The sequence below is a fragment of the Mirounga angustirostris genome, unplaced genomic scaffold (assembly GCF_029215605.1).
Source record: "Mirounga angustirostris isolate CCGP_5_RB_7025 unplaced genomic scaffold, mMirAng1.0.hap1 SCAF_10, whole genome shotgun sequence".
NCBI lineage: Eukaryota > Metazoa > Chordata > Mammalia > Carnivora > Phocidae > Mirounga > Mirounga angustirostris.
The window spans coordinates 109,406,650-109,422,071 of NW_026991718.1; the positions used below are offsets into that span (position 1 = coordinate 109,406,650).

At 41.6% G+C, this 15,422-nt stretch overlaps 1 protein-coding gene across 8 annotated transcripts in view; it reads right to left on the reverse strand.

Annotated features, from left to right (window-relative positions):
• Nucleotides 1–15,422, reverse strand: part of PTPRA (protein tyrosine phosphatase receptor type A) — a 166,870-nt gene that overhangs the window by 33,622 nt on the left and 117,826 nt on the right. For 7 of the 8 annotated variants that reach the window (XM_045885512.3, XM_045885508.3, XM_045885507.3 and 4 more), the window contains 3 exons: nt 15,282–15,418; nt 1,887–1,977; nt 431–507 (listed from right to left, as the gene is read on the reverse strand). In XM_045885512.3, the coding sequence (XP_045741468.1) occupies nt 431–507; nt 1,887–1,977; nt 15,282–15,418 (305 nt within the window). Of the gene's footprint in view, nt 1–430; nt 508–1,886; nt 1,978–6,120; nt 6,160–15,281; nt 15,419–15,422 lie in introns of those variants that run through there. The other variant, XM_064572905.1, reaches the window with a different exon arrangement.

Here is a 15,422-nt window from a genome sequence, read left to right on the forward strand (position 1 = left end):
AAAAGTACACATTTAGATTTGCATGGGAAATCTTTGGGAATGACTACGGGTAAGCATAAGAATACACATGAAACTATCTGATCTGTAAAAAAAAAAAACTGTTTTGGTCTTGGGGTGCCTGGGTGGCTCAGTCATTAAGCATCTGCCTTCAGCTCAGGTCATGATCCTGGGGTCCTGGGATCGAGCCCCACACTGGGCTCCCTGCTCAGCAGGGGAGCCTGACTCTCCCTCTGCCTGCCGCTCCTCTGCTGTGCTCTGTCAAATAAATACAATCTTTAAAAAAATTTTTTTTGGTCTCTTAAAAAATTTAGACTACTCAGAGAAAACTTGAAATGATAAATATTCCTTCTAATGTGCAGCCGGGAAGGAGCCGGTAGATGGTAGCCAATAGTCATTCAAGGTAATAATGAGAAAAGCTTAAGTTCCTTACATTGATGAATGAAGCATTGATGTAATCAGAATCTGGAACTCCTTCAACCGGTGTCAGATGGACTCTAGAGTGATCATCTAGGAAAAAAAATTAATGTTTCAGTTAATGATACAATCAGGCCAGTTGAGACATCTGTGCCTATGTGCACAGAGACACACATGTATTAAGATGTTACTGCAACATTGTTTATAACAGGGGCGCCTGGGTGGCTCAGTCGTTAAGCGTCTGCCTTCGTTTGGCTCAAGTCATAATCCCATAGTCCTGGGATCGAGCCCGCATCGGGCTCGCTGCTCAGTTGGAAACTGCTTCTCCCTCTCCCACTCCCCCTGCTTGAGTTCCCTCTCTCGCTGTGTCTCTGTCAAAAAATAAATAAAATCTTTTAAAAAAACAAAACAAAATACAACATTGTTTATAACAGAAAAAATGTGGACACATCTTAGCCATCATTCAGAGACTAGTTAAATAAAGACAGATCCACAACATGGAACAGTAAGGAGCTGATAAAAAGGAAAGTGAGTATTTCTGTTTCTTGACAGATGAACTGCCAATATACATTTTTTTTAAAAGATTTTATTTATTTATTTATTTGACACAGAGAGACACATCGAGAGAGGGAACACAAGCAGGGAGAGTGGGAGAGGGAGACGCGGGCTTCCCGCTGAGCAGGGAGCCCGATGTGGGGCTCGATCCCAGGACCCAGGGATCACGACCTGAGCCAAAGGCAGACGCTTGACAACTGAGCCACCCAGGCGCCCCTGCCAATATACACTGTTAAAAGAAAAAAGTCAGAGCAATGTAATAAGGATACCAATTACATTTAAAAAATATGTGTAATATATGTATGCATATATTCACAAGTGAATAAGAAGACATTAAGTATCTATAAATGCCTCAAACAGTGGTCTCTAATATATTTTGCACCCAAAAATACACCAGAAATTTTTTTAAAGGATAAATTTTTTTTGAAAAGGCAATTAAAAAAAACAAAGCAAAGTTCAAACATTTTGCTGTCATATCCCACTGGATTATACATATATCCCATTCTGGAGACCACTGGCTTAGACAAATGTCTGTTACAAGGTTATAAATCAACTGATTAGCAATGACTAACTCTGGGAAAGGGCTATGAAGAGAACTCTGTATTAGGATTTCTTTGCCATAAGCACTACAAAACACCATTAACAACCACGCACATCCTATCTGGTTCCGGTGAAACAGCTCCTCTTGACTTAGAAACTTTAGGCCTGCCACAAAAACCTGGTCAACTTCCCTGACTGAACTTTATGAGCACCTGGGTCACTCTGGGTGACCATAAAGCCTCTTCCAGCCCAAAGGCTTGACCCCACTCTTACTACCAGCCCTCCTATGATCAACCACAAGATTCATTCCACCCTCAAAAAATCTGGTTAGAGATGCAGTTTCAGATTATATGCCAGGAAACTCTGCAAACACTCACAAGGCAAGATGTTTACATATCGATTTTTTTCCTTGTTTTCCTCCTTGGAGGCAGCTTCACAGGTGGCTTGGATAGGACAAGCAGGGAGAGCCTAGAAGGTTAAGAGAAATTAGAAGAAGTTACTAAAAGGGATAAACACCAAACATACAAAATGCTGCACCATTCCCTGACCTGACAGTAAGTTCTACCCTAACTTGGGGGACAAAGATGGGCCCAGGTGAACACTTGCAGCCTAACACAGAGAATGCACCTCTCCTCTAAACAGCCTGCAAGCTCCTTAGAGTTTAACACCAAGAATCCCCTGGGGGCGGAATGCCCTTACTGTTACTATAAGCGCAGCAAGCTCTTTATATGATTACTGTGTGGTTAGGGACCTGTTACAATGCGGGGTCAAAATGGACCACCCCTGTAAACAGGAATGGGGACATAACTGAAGGGATGGGCCATTTATCCCCATGTTAACTAACATGCGAAGATGAGAAGCATCTCAGAGTGAACCACACAGGAGGGGTCTGGATGGTCAGCTGAGTTAGGCCATCTCTAAGGACCTGAAGGGAATGACAGCCCAGTTTCTAGTATCATGCGGCAAGGAAGCAAGGACAGGCAGGTGGGTGGGAGAACATATACATGGACGCAGCAGTTAGGAAGCAGAGGATTAGAGGGAGGTGACATTGAACCTGCAGGAGTTTTGGAGCAAATGTAAATTAGCTAGCACTGGGAAGCGTGGGGGTAAAAGTAAATGGTTTGACATGAGACAGTCTGGACTGTATGAACTTGAGAAAATTTGTTGAACTTTCTAGGACCACATTTCCTCATCTGTAAAACTGGGTTAATAGTATCTGCCACATAAGAAGTAAATACCATAATCTCAAGTCTAGCACAGAGTAAGTATTCAATAAATTAGTTTTATAGGATTGGGAAGCTAAGCTTTACTATTTGAACCACTTTCCTCTTATGTGTTCGATATATTCAAAAATAAGAAAGCAAAAAAGGAAATAGTTCAAAATTCCAACCTAGACAACCTTTCTGACAAGTGATTTGGAAATGTTTTATGAGCCTTAAAATATCCATACTTTGACCTAGCAACTCCACTTCTGAGAATCTAGCCTAAAGAAATAAAAATCTCTTTGTTCACATTATTTATCGTTGTTTGGAACGACCCAAAACTGAAAACAACCTTAGTATTCAGCAGTAGGGGAACAGTTAAGTAAATTATGGTTCATGTATTACTTTTCATTTGTTTTTTCAAGATATAGATTAGGTACCTATTAGGTACCAGGATAAATACAGAGCAAATACTGGTGAATCAATCATATACATAGTTCTTGTTCTCAAGGACAATACAAACTTGTGAAAGACATTAAACAAATAAAACATATAAATTACATAACATGATAAATACAATGAAAGAACAGAATGCTATTACAGAAGTATCAGAAAGCCTAAGAAATACCCAAATTTAGATTAAGGGTAGGTCTCTATGAGGAAGGAGGAGTGTGAAAAATAGTATTCAAGGCACAGAGACCAGCATCTATGATGACCTAGAGGCAGGAGAAGGCCTGGCTGTTTGAGCTAACTGAAAGGTCAGTGAGGGTATTATATAGACAATGTGGGTAGTGGGGATGGCAAGAGGAAGTGGATGAGAGGGGTTTGGCAAGGTTAGATCACACAAGTTCATGTAGGTCCCTGAATGGGGAGTTTGAATTTTAAGTGCATGAGGAAACCATTCAAGGTTTTTCAACTGCAATCCAGTTTACATGTTAAAGAATCACTCTGGCTGCTATGTGGAAAAGGGACCAGGGGGAAAGCAAGAATAGGACCAGGGAAGGATGATGGTATAAGGAAAGATGCATCTGACATACATTCTGTAGTTAGAGATGGAATGAAGGGAAGGTGGGTTGGGGAGAGAAAGAGACAGGAATAAAGGATGACTCTCAGGTGTCTAACTTTGATAATAATAATAAAAAAAATCATTAAATAAAAGAAATGCCAGCCTTAAGAGCAACTTGTTTTTCCAGACAGATGCAAAAGCTTTAAGAAGGGAGCAAATACACTTCCTGGGAACCAGCAAGATAATGGTAGTAGAAATTAAAGTGGAAGACCCTAACATGAGTCAGGGTCTCATACTCCGTCTGCCTTCAGTTACTCGAGTCTCCTTTCAGAGTTAAAATGCTGCTGGTTCTATATGTCATTTTACTGAGAGAGGCAATTCTTTGGACCCTATGCTGCCAATACATAAAGGGGAAAAGAGAGTTTCCTGGGCTGGACTCTTATGCACAGAACAGAGACCTTACTTAAGACTGGAGTTTCCCAATTCACCTTTGGTTTGCCTTCTTCCAGACACGGTAGATTTCTGTAGGTTTCCGCCCTGGTACAGGGCAGGATGAGATACAAGTTTTTAATGCCTTCATAACTAAGCCAGAGGCATTATTTTCCCTGTACACCCTTGTCTAAAATGATGTAGAAAAGAAATAGTGACAGCAGGACTCTTGAAAATAGTCCTCAGGGGTCAGTTATGACAATGACCACACCTCATAGTCCTATCAGCATTCCTAGCTCCCCACAGTCATGATGAAGAAAAACTAGGGTCTCCACCCAGGCTGAGATCCCTAAAAGGAAAGTCAGGAAGAAACAGGAGCTATTGTTCGGGAAGAGAAAACAAAGGGCCTGCTCTAGAGAACCTGGTGTTATATGCGAAGGGTCAGACTGAAGAGCCTGTGGCAGGGATGAAAACAAGGTGAACCCTATTCTTTTAGCTTCTACTCTGAAAAACCTAGCTCACAGAGCTAGGCACAAGCAGGTGACCCAGGCTACCAGATGTTAAAATCTCTAGAAACACTAGGTGGCATCAAAGACCATTTCATCCCCTGCTTAAGCCTTTACTGGGGATAAGGCTATGTATGAAATCATTTTTTTAAAATGTCAAAGTTTTTAAAAAAATTGTTTTTCAATTGTTACATTTATAAAAAAGAAGGATATCCATCGCACAACTTAACTTAGAAGTTCTCTTTGGGCCCTTTCTCTTCATACCCTCTTTTTCTCCCTCCCACAAGTAAATTTAGAATTTTGTGTTATCATCACCTTGCTTTATCTGTATACCATGCACTTTGTATCCTCAAACAATATATATATTTTTTGTTCAGTCTATTTTTTGATAAAAGTGGAATCATAATCAAATGCTGACTTTTTTTTCTTGCCCGACATTATATTCTGAAGATTCACTCAGGCTGTTCCAGGTAGCCAAAGTTCATTCACTTCAACTACTCTGAAGCACTCTGTTTTGAGACCATACCAACATTTATTTATCCATTCTACTACTGATGAATATTTGGGTTGTTTACAGTTAATAATCCTGCCTCAAACACTAATTTGTGTTTCCTCATGCACACATACAAGCATTTCAAGTACGAGAATCTTTACCCTTACCAGATAAGGCCAAACTGTTTTTTCGAGATAACTGTACCAATTTACACTCCCACCAGCAATATAAAGTGTTCCAGTTGTTCTGGATCTTCACCAACGTTTGCTACTGTCAGACTTTAAATTTATCAAATGTAGGCTTTACTTTTCTCTGATTATTAATGAAGTTCACCATCTTTCCACAGTTTACTGGTCAAAAGAGTTCCCTCTTCTGTGAAGTACCTAGTCAAGTGTTTCCCCTATTTTTCAACAGGATTGTTTATTTTCTTATTAATCTGTGGGAGTTCTTTATATATTCTAGATATTCATCCTTTGTCAGTACAAACGTTACAAATATATTTTACTAAGCTTGTGGCCTGCCCTTTCTTATTTATTTATGGACAGAAGTTCTGCATTATAATGTAGCCAAGTTGATTGATCTTTCCCTTTATCAACATTTTAAATCTTAAGAAATCCTTTTTTACTGTGAAATCATAAGCATATTTCCCTCCATTATTGTCTCTATGTTTCATTGTTTTGTCTTTTAAATTTCAGTATCTACACCAACTGGGACCAGTTTTTTGTTTGGTATGAGACAAGAATTCAATTTCATTCTTCCCACAGGGTTACCAACTGTCCCAGCACTACTCATTGTGAAGACCATCCTTTCCCCCACCAAACTGCACAGCCTTTCTGCCATAAATGGGTTTCCACTCACACACGAGTGCTTTGGGGCTATTTTGTTCCAATGGTCAATGCATCTATCCCAGTGCCAATACAGAACTGTCTTAATTTTATAATAACTCTTTATATCTGGTAAGGCAGGTCTCCTCACCTTGTTCTTCTTCTTCAGGAATGTCTTGGCTATTCTTGAATCTTTTTCTCCTCCATATATATTTTAGAATCAGCTTGTCAAGTTCCACAAAAAACCTGTTGGGATTTTTATTGGAATTGCATTGAATCTATATACCAGTTTGGGGAGAATTGACATCTTTACAATATTGAGCTTTCTAATCCACTGACCTTAACTCTTTACTAGTTTAGGATTTTTCTTTAATGTCTTCAAATATTTTTATAATTTTCTCCAAAGATTTTACAAATATTTTGTTAAATTTATTCCTAAGTACTCTACACTTTGGATGCTACTGTAAACGGCATCTTTTAAAAATTATTAGTTTTTGATCATGGCTTATGTATAGAAATGCATTAACTTTTTATCTTGTTTTTGTATCTATCAACCTTGCTAAAGTAACTTATTAATTCTAATAATATATCTGATGAATATTTGGATTTCTCCAAGGACAATATTCTCCTCTGGAAAAAATGCATATTTTGTTTCTTCCTCCTCAATCCTTAATACCTTTCATTTTTTTTTCTGCCTCATTATGCTGCCTAAGATCTCCAGTACAGTGCTGGGTCTCATTCTTTTCTAAATCCAAATCCCCCTGCCAACACTCTAACTTGGGAGTCATCAATGCCCGAGCACTCTGCCATGACGGGGAATATACTCCCTTTTAAGGCAGTTCATCACATCTTGGAAAGTTCTGTTTAGAAGGACACAAAAGCCAGATACACATTTCTTTTCTATTTCCCTTGTCCTGACTAGTGGAAAACCTAGAGGTCAGCTGGAGCCTTCTCTGTCCCTTGAAACCCTTAACCCCCAATTCCCTGGACTGTTGAATTCCAAAGCGCCTGACACAGTTCCTGCTGATTCCCATAGGCCTTCGGCTCTGATTCATTTATTTCAAGACAACTTGTCAATGGAGAGGCTACTTGGCCTCCACCTCACTCTGACGCCACACAGTTCTTCTTAAATTTTCAAATTACACACACATGCTTCTCCACCTGGAAGTCCAAGAATTAAGCTGTCTGTACAAGGATGCAGACTTGCAGCAGGGAGGGTGTCACATCTTGCAACGCACACATTTGGATCATCTCACTGGCTCCACTCTTCCCTCTCTTCTCTGTCCTATCCCCTTTCTCTCAGGAACTAACTAAATTTTGCTGCCTTTTTTTTTTTTTTTTAAACCTTGAACATGCTTTAGGGACCTCAACAGGTGGCTTTTTTAGATAAATTTACTGCTTCTAAGACAAAAGCTGGTCAATAAAAAAATCCAGCTTATAACTCTAGGATGAACGCCATCACCTGGAAATTTCAACCACGGTGGGGCTTCACAGAGAAGCTGCACACTCTCCTTTTAGCCTGTCAAATATCTGAACACAGCTGTCATGTCTTACGCTTATTACTCCTTCAGCTGTTCACCCTCATGGTCCAATTTTTCTCCAGAACAACTTCGCATTTAGTGATATTCCTTTTCACAGAGACTTGATCACAAGACTCCTGGCACAACTCAAGCTGGGAACATCAACTCTTTATTCTATATCCTATGTATTCATTAAAGTACAGTGGATATTATGCTAAAGCTAAGCTCCATTAGTTTCACTTACTATATTAAAAAACCGCTTTTTAAAATGTTATGACAAGAATTCAGTAAAAAGTGAAAGTTCCCTATCATGTTTCTTTCTTTTTTTTTTTTTAAAGATTTTATTTATTTATTTGACAGAGAGAGAGATAGCGAGAGCAGGAACACAAGCAGGGGGAGTGGAAGAGGGAGAAGCAGACTTCCCACCGAGCAGGGAGCCCGATGCGGGACTCAATCCCAGGACCCTGGGATCCTGACCTGAGCCGAAGGCAGACGCTTAACGACTGAGCCACCCAGGCGCCCCTCTATCATGTTTCTTATGTCTTTTACCCACCTTGTAGAAAGCCACTGCTCATAGCTCACAGTATTTTTCCAGACTTTAAAAAGTACTTTTGGGGGCACCTGGCTGGCTCAGTTGGTGGAGCATGTGACTCTTGATCTTGGGGTTGTGTTTGAGCCCCATGTTAGGTATAGAGATTACTTAAAAAAATCTTAAAAAAAAAAAAAGTATTTTTTTAAAAGGGGGATTATACCAGGTATAGTCCCCTGCAATGTCTTTTCTCCCTTAACAATGACTTAGAGACCTAGGTTGAGACATTTATTTTAATGATAGTATAGAATTTCATAATAGATCCAAGAAATCATTTAGCCAATCTGCTATTTGATAGATATTTGCTTTTCATTTTACTTTCTTTGCTATTATAAATAATGCTGTAATGAACAACCTTGTGCAAATACATATTTGGTTTTCTGTCAGAGTCCCAGAAGTTAGGTCAGATAGTGTAAACATTGAAATCTGATTGATATTGCCAAGTCATCCTTCCAATGTTATACCAATTTAAACTTGCTCTACTTGTGCATAAGAATATCTGTATCCCCAGATCTTTGCCCATACCTGACACCAATCTTCTTAAATTTTCAAATCCAACAGGCCCAAAATAATGGTTACTTTTAATCTGCAGCTCCTTGAGACCTTTTCATAGGTTTACAGATCATTTTTTTTTTTCCTGTGAACTACTAATTTTTCTACTGCAATGTTTACTGTCTCGCAGGTCTGTAGCAGCTATGTATTATGAACAAGTCTCTTTCTACCTGTGGCAAACAGTTTCTCAGAGTTGGCCACTTTTTTTTTTTTTTTAAAGATTTTATTTATTTATTCGAGAGAGAGAGAGCACGCAAGCAAGCACAAGTCGGGGGAGCAGAGGGAGAGGGAGAAGCGGACTCCCCACTGAGCAGGGAGCCCGAGGAGGGGCTTGATCCCAGGACCCTGAGATCATGACCTGAGCCGAAGGCAGATGCTTAACCCACTGAGCCCCCCAGGTGCTCAGCTGGCCACTTTTTTATGGTGTCCTTTTTCATAGGAATATTTAATACTTTAATGTATTTCTTTTCTTCCAATATATTCCATTGTGCCTTCTGAATCTTGTGTTTTGCTTAAAAAGGCCTTCCTCACCCCATGATTTTAAGCATATTATTCTTTTTTTTTTTTTTAAGATTTTATTTATTTATTTATTTGAGCCAGAGAGAATGAGAGAGAGAGAGAGAGCACATGAGAGGGGGGAGGATCAGAGGGAGAAGCAGGCTCCCTGCCGAGCAGGGAGCCCGATGTGGGACTCGATCCAGGGACTCCAGGATCATGACGTGAGCCGAAGGCAGTCGCCTAACCAACTGAGCCACCCAGGCGCCCTAAGCATATTATTCTGATAATAGACACAAATCGGTGTGTTTGCCCTAAGTGTTATTGTTCTCTTCCCTGCCAGGGCTGGATGCAGGCACGGCTGCACCTGAGCCACACTGTGCCAAACCGGATTCTCAGGACTGTGAAACCAACAAAGAACAGAGGCTTCCCTAGAGGGCCCCAGAGCCACCAGGATAGGGCCTGTTCTGCCCAAGGTTTGGTAGTCTACCTCAGTTTTTGATTCTGTCAGCTTCCCCAGAGTCTTCCCAATTGATGGTTTGGGGTTTTGTTTTGTTTTGTTTTTCCTTAATTTGCTTGAGTTGACTTCTCTTATTTTTAAATAAAAGATCTTTTTTTTTTTTTAAAGATTTTATTTATTTATTCATGAGAGACAGAGAGAGAGAGAGAGAGAGAGAAGCAGAGGGAGAAGCAGGCTCTCAAGGAGTAGGGAGCCCGATGCAGAACTCGATCCCAGGACCCTGGGATCATGACCTGAGCCGAAGGCAGACGCTTAACCATCTGAGCCACCCAGGTGCCCTAAATAAAAGATCTTAACTGACCTAGCAGTTTCATATGAGAGAGGTGTTGTGGTTGGGAGACTTAGGGGAGAAATGTGGGTATGTGAACCTGATTACTGGGTTCAGATGAAGGGAAAGGAACTGTCAACCAGTTTTCAGGATGGGAAAGAGCAAGCCACTCCTAGTTCACAACTGCACAACAGTTTCTTCAGTTACTGCTTGCAATCACCTGGGGTATGTTCGAACTGGTGGGAAAGAGGTAGGGGAATCCAAATTAAAAGGAGATGATGGAATGTTGAAACCAAGGGGTAGGGTAATTCTGACAATATCAGATAATGAAATAAAAGCCCAGCTCTAACATCAAATGTTTATCTCCAAAGACAGCACAAAACCTAGGGTCTTTTTGACTGTGCTGTGTATTTTGCTGAACCAAAGGTTAAGATTTCAGTATCTTGCTGGCTGCTGAATGTTAATGCCAGTGGGATTCCCATGTTTCCTGGGCCGCTCATGTGAAAGCCAGGGCCTTAAGTGAGACGACGATGGTGCTGAAACAGAGGAGTTGGAGAAAGCCAACTGCTAAAACTCCCTAGTATGCTCTCTACTGCACCCTGCTTTCATGAGGAAGACAAATGCCCTGCGACTCAGCTCTCATCGCTCATGGACAATCAGGATGCAAGCACAATACAATGTGGAGGTTAAAATACATAAACAAAAAGAAAAGCAAAGGGCTAATACTTAGAGGAAAATGCAGGAATTCTTTGAGTTGGATCATCAAAAATCAGAGGACTAACGGATATAGATTTTGGACATCTTAGACCACAGAGGGAAGAGCATCATTTTTGGATAAGGCCAAATTTCTAGTTATGATATGGTTAACTCTTCGGCACATAATGTAACAGCTCAAGATACTGACCACAAAATGGCAGGCTAGGCTGGCCAGTGAAACCTGGACTGAATGCTAAATTCAGCTAGGTAACCATGAAAAACCAGAAAACCCTTGGCACAAAGTGGGGGCTATCAGTGCTACCGGGGCTCCAAGAGGCTCAACCTTCCTGCAGACACCTTCACTGTACCCCTGATGGGATCCACCACGCGTGCTTTGCCAGAGAGGGCACACATGTGAGCAAAGCACTGGAATCTTTCAGAAGTGCTTTCGTGACTGTCTTCACCAAAGTGAGATGCTCGTGGAAGGGACTAGCTTCAAAATGGGATTCTCATCCTTCCTTGGGATGGAAGGAGCCTCAGAGGCCATAGTCACCAGCGCTTAGACATTTCTAGTTGTGGATAAGTCATTGTGAAGCTCCCAACAATGGAAATGGGAGGCAGCCAGTACAGGTGAACTAAGGGGGCCTGACTACACTGCCAAGCTAGAGAAAGGGTCCCTCTGCATCCAACTGCCAGCGTGAGTCAGTTCATGACCTGGAACCCTTCAATGTTAGGCATGTGTAAGGAAGAACTTCACATAACATCAACACTCATATACCATGAACTTCCTCTTCTTCTTCTCTTAAGAATCTACACCCATTTATCATGGTAACTCCACTGGGTAAAGGAAAATACACCTTTGGGGATCTACTCGTTCCAGCCTTGAGCTACCTAATTCCTGGGAACCCAGAATGCCACTATTTTATGCTAGTTAGAATGGAGCCTTTGTAGGCTGGGTGATGGACAGCTATCTACAAGTGGCAGAATACTCACACTGACTGGTCTCTTAAGCCAATGGATAAGAAGGACCATTAAAATAGCAAGAGCAAATGCAAGCTGGAGCAGTAATCTCTTTACCAAAAGGCTAAGCTGAGTTACAGAGGTCCTAAGTCTCTTGGTGAGTTACAGAGGTCCTAAGTGCTACAGAAGATTACAAGTTGCAGGATAATGAGACAGTACATTTATATGTGTGAGTTTAGTGATGGTGTGAAGCAAGTGCTCAGTGATTACTAGTATTAGCTATTCTGATGCTTTCTATCACCACCTCCCCACATGCAAACTACAAAAGAGACTAGCACAAGAGACCGACAGTGTTTAAGGATGTCAGTGGATTATAATATATGAATCATGTAGAACTGCTGATTTGCAGGTGCTTTTCCAGATGCACTCTCCTTTCCTACAGATTAACATAACTGCTGGTACCTGGAATATAGCTATTGATTAATAGCTATATTTTTTTCCTTTATGGTGCACAAAGACTACATGAAGCAGTTCCCATTCTCATGGCAGGAGCAGCCTCAGTGATAAATTATCTTGACATCTCTCTGATGTGATCTGGTTCATCAGGATTTTGTCTGTTTCACAGGACATCACCCTGACAACTATGCTGATGACATCAAGCTGACAGGACTTGAAGAGCAGGTATTTATGTATGTTAGATGTACATGCTGGACATAAAAATACAGTGGCCTGCCACTTCTGCCAAGTTTTCTGAAAGTCAAAGGCCTGTGGCATGTCAGGATATCCCCTCCAGCATAAAAGACATGGTGCTGTTCCTTGTCCATTCCCCCCCATCCCTTAGGAAGGCCTGATGCTTATTGAGCCATTTTGGATTCTGAAGACAGCATATACCACATGCTGGTGTCCTGACTCATTTATTAAGTGACCTGAAAAGAGAAGGCTCTCCAGTTAACCCAGGCCACAGAGAAATAGACTCTGGTTGATCTTGTGGGGCCCTAAGTGTCTGTGCTTAAGGCTGGAGCAGGAAAATCATAATGAAAAACTTTAGGATTTGGGGACAAAACCATGATCCTAGCAGCAAGATCATGTTCCGAGCTTAGCACTGGGCTCTGGTAGAGACTATATGCCTGACCATGGGTCACTAGATATCCTAGTGACTTCGCTGTCCATCAACTAAGTATCACATGATTCCATAAGCCACAAATTTGGACATGTCCAAAAGAATTCTACCTCCAGATGGAAGTGATGTGTACAGAACACTTGCCATACAGCCACTCCTTCAACAGACACATGAATTCCCAATGATATCAACAGTTAACAGAAGAAAAAAGTCCAGCCTAGTGCACAAATGGCTCTGTGAGATAAACTGGCCCACTCTAGAAGTGGACTGCTATGGGATAATCTACTTAAGGGATGACTCTGAATGAGTATAAAAGAGAAATCCTTTCAGGAGACAGAACTTCAAGTAAGGTATCACACTACCTCACTGGAGGTCAGGATCTAAGCTGATCCCTGGATGGTGGATAACTGGAACAAGAAAGACAGGAAATATTTATGCTCCATGTGTATGCTCACCAGACAGCACTCACTGTTAAAAACCCAGGAGATGTTGCTGAGCCCTTTCCTTCACTACCCCAGTGCTGGCCCAATGAGCCCACGAGCATAGTGGCCATGGTAGCATGGCAATGGGATCTCACCACGATATTTGTTTCAATTTGCCTACCGTGCCTCTAGGAATACCACCTCCATCCAGGGATTTACTGGAATGCTTTACCTCAGGCAATATTCCTCCAAACAACTCACTTCACAGAAAAAGAAGTTTGGCAATAGGGTCACATACCCTATACCCTAGAAGCAGTGGGCACTACAGATTATGCAACAGTAGGGTGCCTACTGGGGATCTAGCTCTGGTGCTAAGGCTGGGGTGTCATCTTGGGGGATGAGGTAAATGTTCTCAATCAATAATGAGCATTAAACAGTGACATTTTTCCAATAGCCAAAAAATGAGTCCAAGTTATTCCATTAACTCTTGCCTAGTAAATGGTCTCCTACTTTAACTCTTGCTTCCTTCCTATTCTCTTCTCCACTTTGTAGCTAATGACTCTCTCAGAGTACAAATCTGACCACATCACTCTCCACTCCAAGCCCTTCAGTGACAGAACTGAAATGAGGGGTGACTCACCTACCCAATAACTATTCCTCCCTTCCTCCTTGCTACTATGGCTCCCATTCTGTGGGGTTGACTGCTTATCCCCTACATGACACAGGAATGATCTGGATTGATCTGAGTGGTTGCAGTAAGCCTATTTTTCTCTTACTTGTGACTGAGTTAAGAAGGAGCATGCAACAAGGCACGTTTTCAGAAGCTCTTGGGAAAGTTTTCCTCGCTGATAAAGGGAGACACACAGGAAGAAACAGTCATCCTTTTCCCACTGGACCTTGTTATACCTCCATGTGGCACTTAGAACTGGGGAAGCCATTTTGGCAACAAGAGGGGAGCTAGGCTAAGAGACAAAGCTGACACATGGCTGAGTGGGAGACGTAAAGGAAACAGAGTTTAATAATGCCCAAAGTTGATGAATTAGCCAACTCTGGAACTGTTCCTCTATGTCCATCCCCTCTCTCTAATCATTACCACTTTATGTCAACTTATTAGCACCTCTGTTTTTAAACTGTTGCAGCCCCTAACTGTACTCCCTGCATCTACTCTGGTCTCCCCACGGGTTCTTCTCTATTTAGCAGCCAGAAATATTTTTTCCAAAATATAAATCTGGTTGGTCCATGGCTTTTCACTTCACTTATGATAATCCACATCTACAGTCTGGCCTAGTCTTCTTCCACAGTTTCCTCTCTTGCCACCTACCCAAGCCTTTGCCCTAAGCCACATATAGGCTTTCTTTATTTTTCGAATGTGCCCTTCTCTTACCCACCCTCACTAGTGATAGTTTGGCCCTTGTTATTTCCAGTGCTTGGAACATTCCCCACTCTCCTTTACCAATGCCCTTGCCTATGATTAGGCCTCAGTTAAAACATAATTTCTTCAAGGAAGTTCTGAACTGGGATCAGAACTGGTGGGCTGGACACACCAACCGGTAGATCCGCAAACATGTTCAGCTTCCTTAAGGGAGTTATTAAAAAAAAAATACAAATCTACCCCACGTGAGGCCTGTGCTTGGTAGTCTTCCATGGTCCTCATTTCTATACTGATTTACTCCTATTGTCTGTTACGTAAGACACTCTGGGACCCCTGTTTCAGACTCCAAAAAGCCACCTCTTAATACAGACTCCTACAACTATGTACCAGTCCTTCATGTCCTATATTGCTGTCTGAACTTAAACAGTTATTTTTGTTCTTGTTTATGGGGATTTTCCTACTAGACGGCAAGTTCCCTGAGTGTAGGGACTGGATCTGTTTTTGTTCCCCAGCAAATCCCTGGCACCTAGCACATATTAGATGCTTGATAAGTATTTATTAAACAAAGTAATAGATGCAATGATGAATGGATGGATGGATGGGTAGAGGAGAGAGGTAAGGCAAATCTTATTTCATTTCCTGTCTATAATCACATAGGAAAGGAGTCAGATAAACCTGGTAGAAAATTTCTCACCTCTTAACCCGTTAGAAACCTGTTTTCTACCTCATGACCCAAAAGGCCTGACCTTTGGTCTGCCTTCCTCCCTGCTGACACGCCAGCCTCAGCAAAGAACTCACGTTGAATTCCTCTCTGAAGAGCTTATTGTCATCAGCCATTCTCCGGTTAATCTCCTCTTCCAGCTTGTCCACGGGCAGGGGTGGATACTTCCTGTTGGTGCTTGGGGACCTGGCCAGAAGTGGCACGCTCTGGGGTTCTGC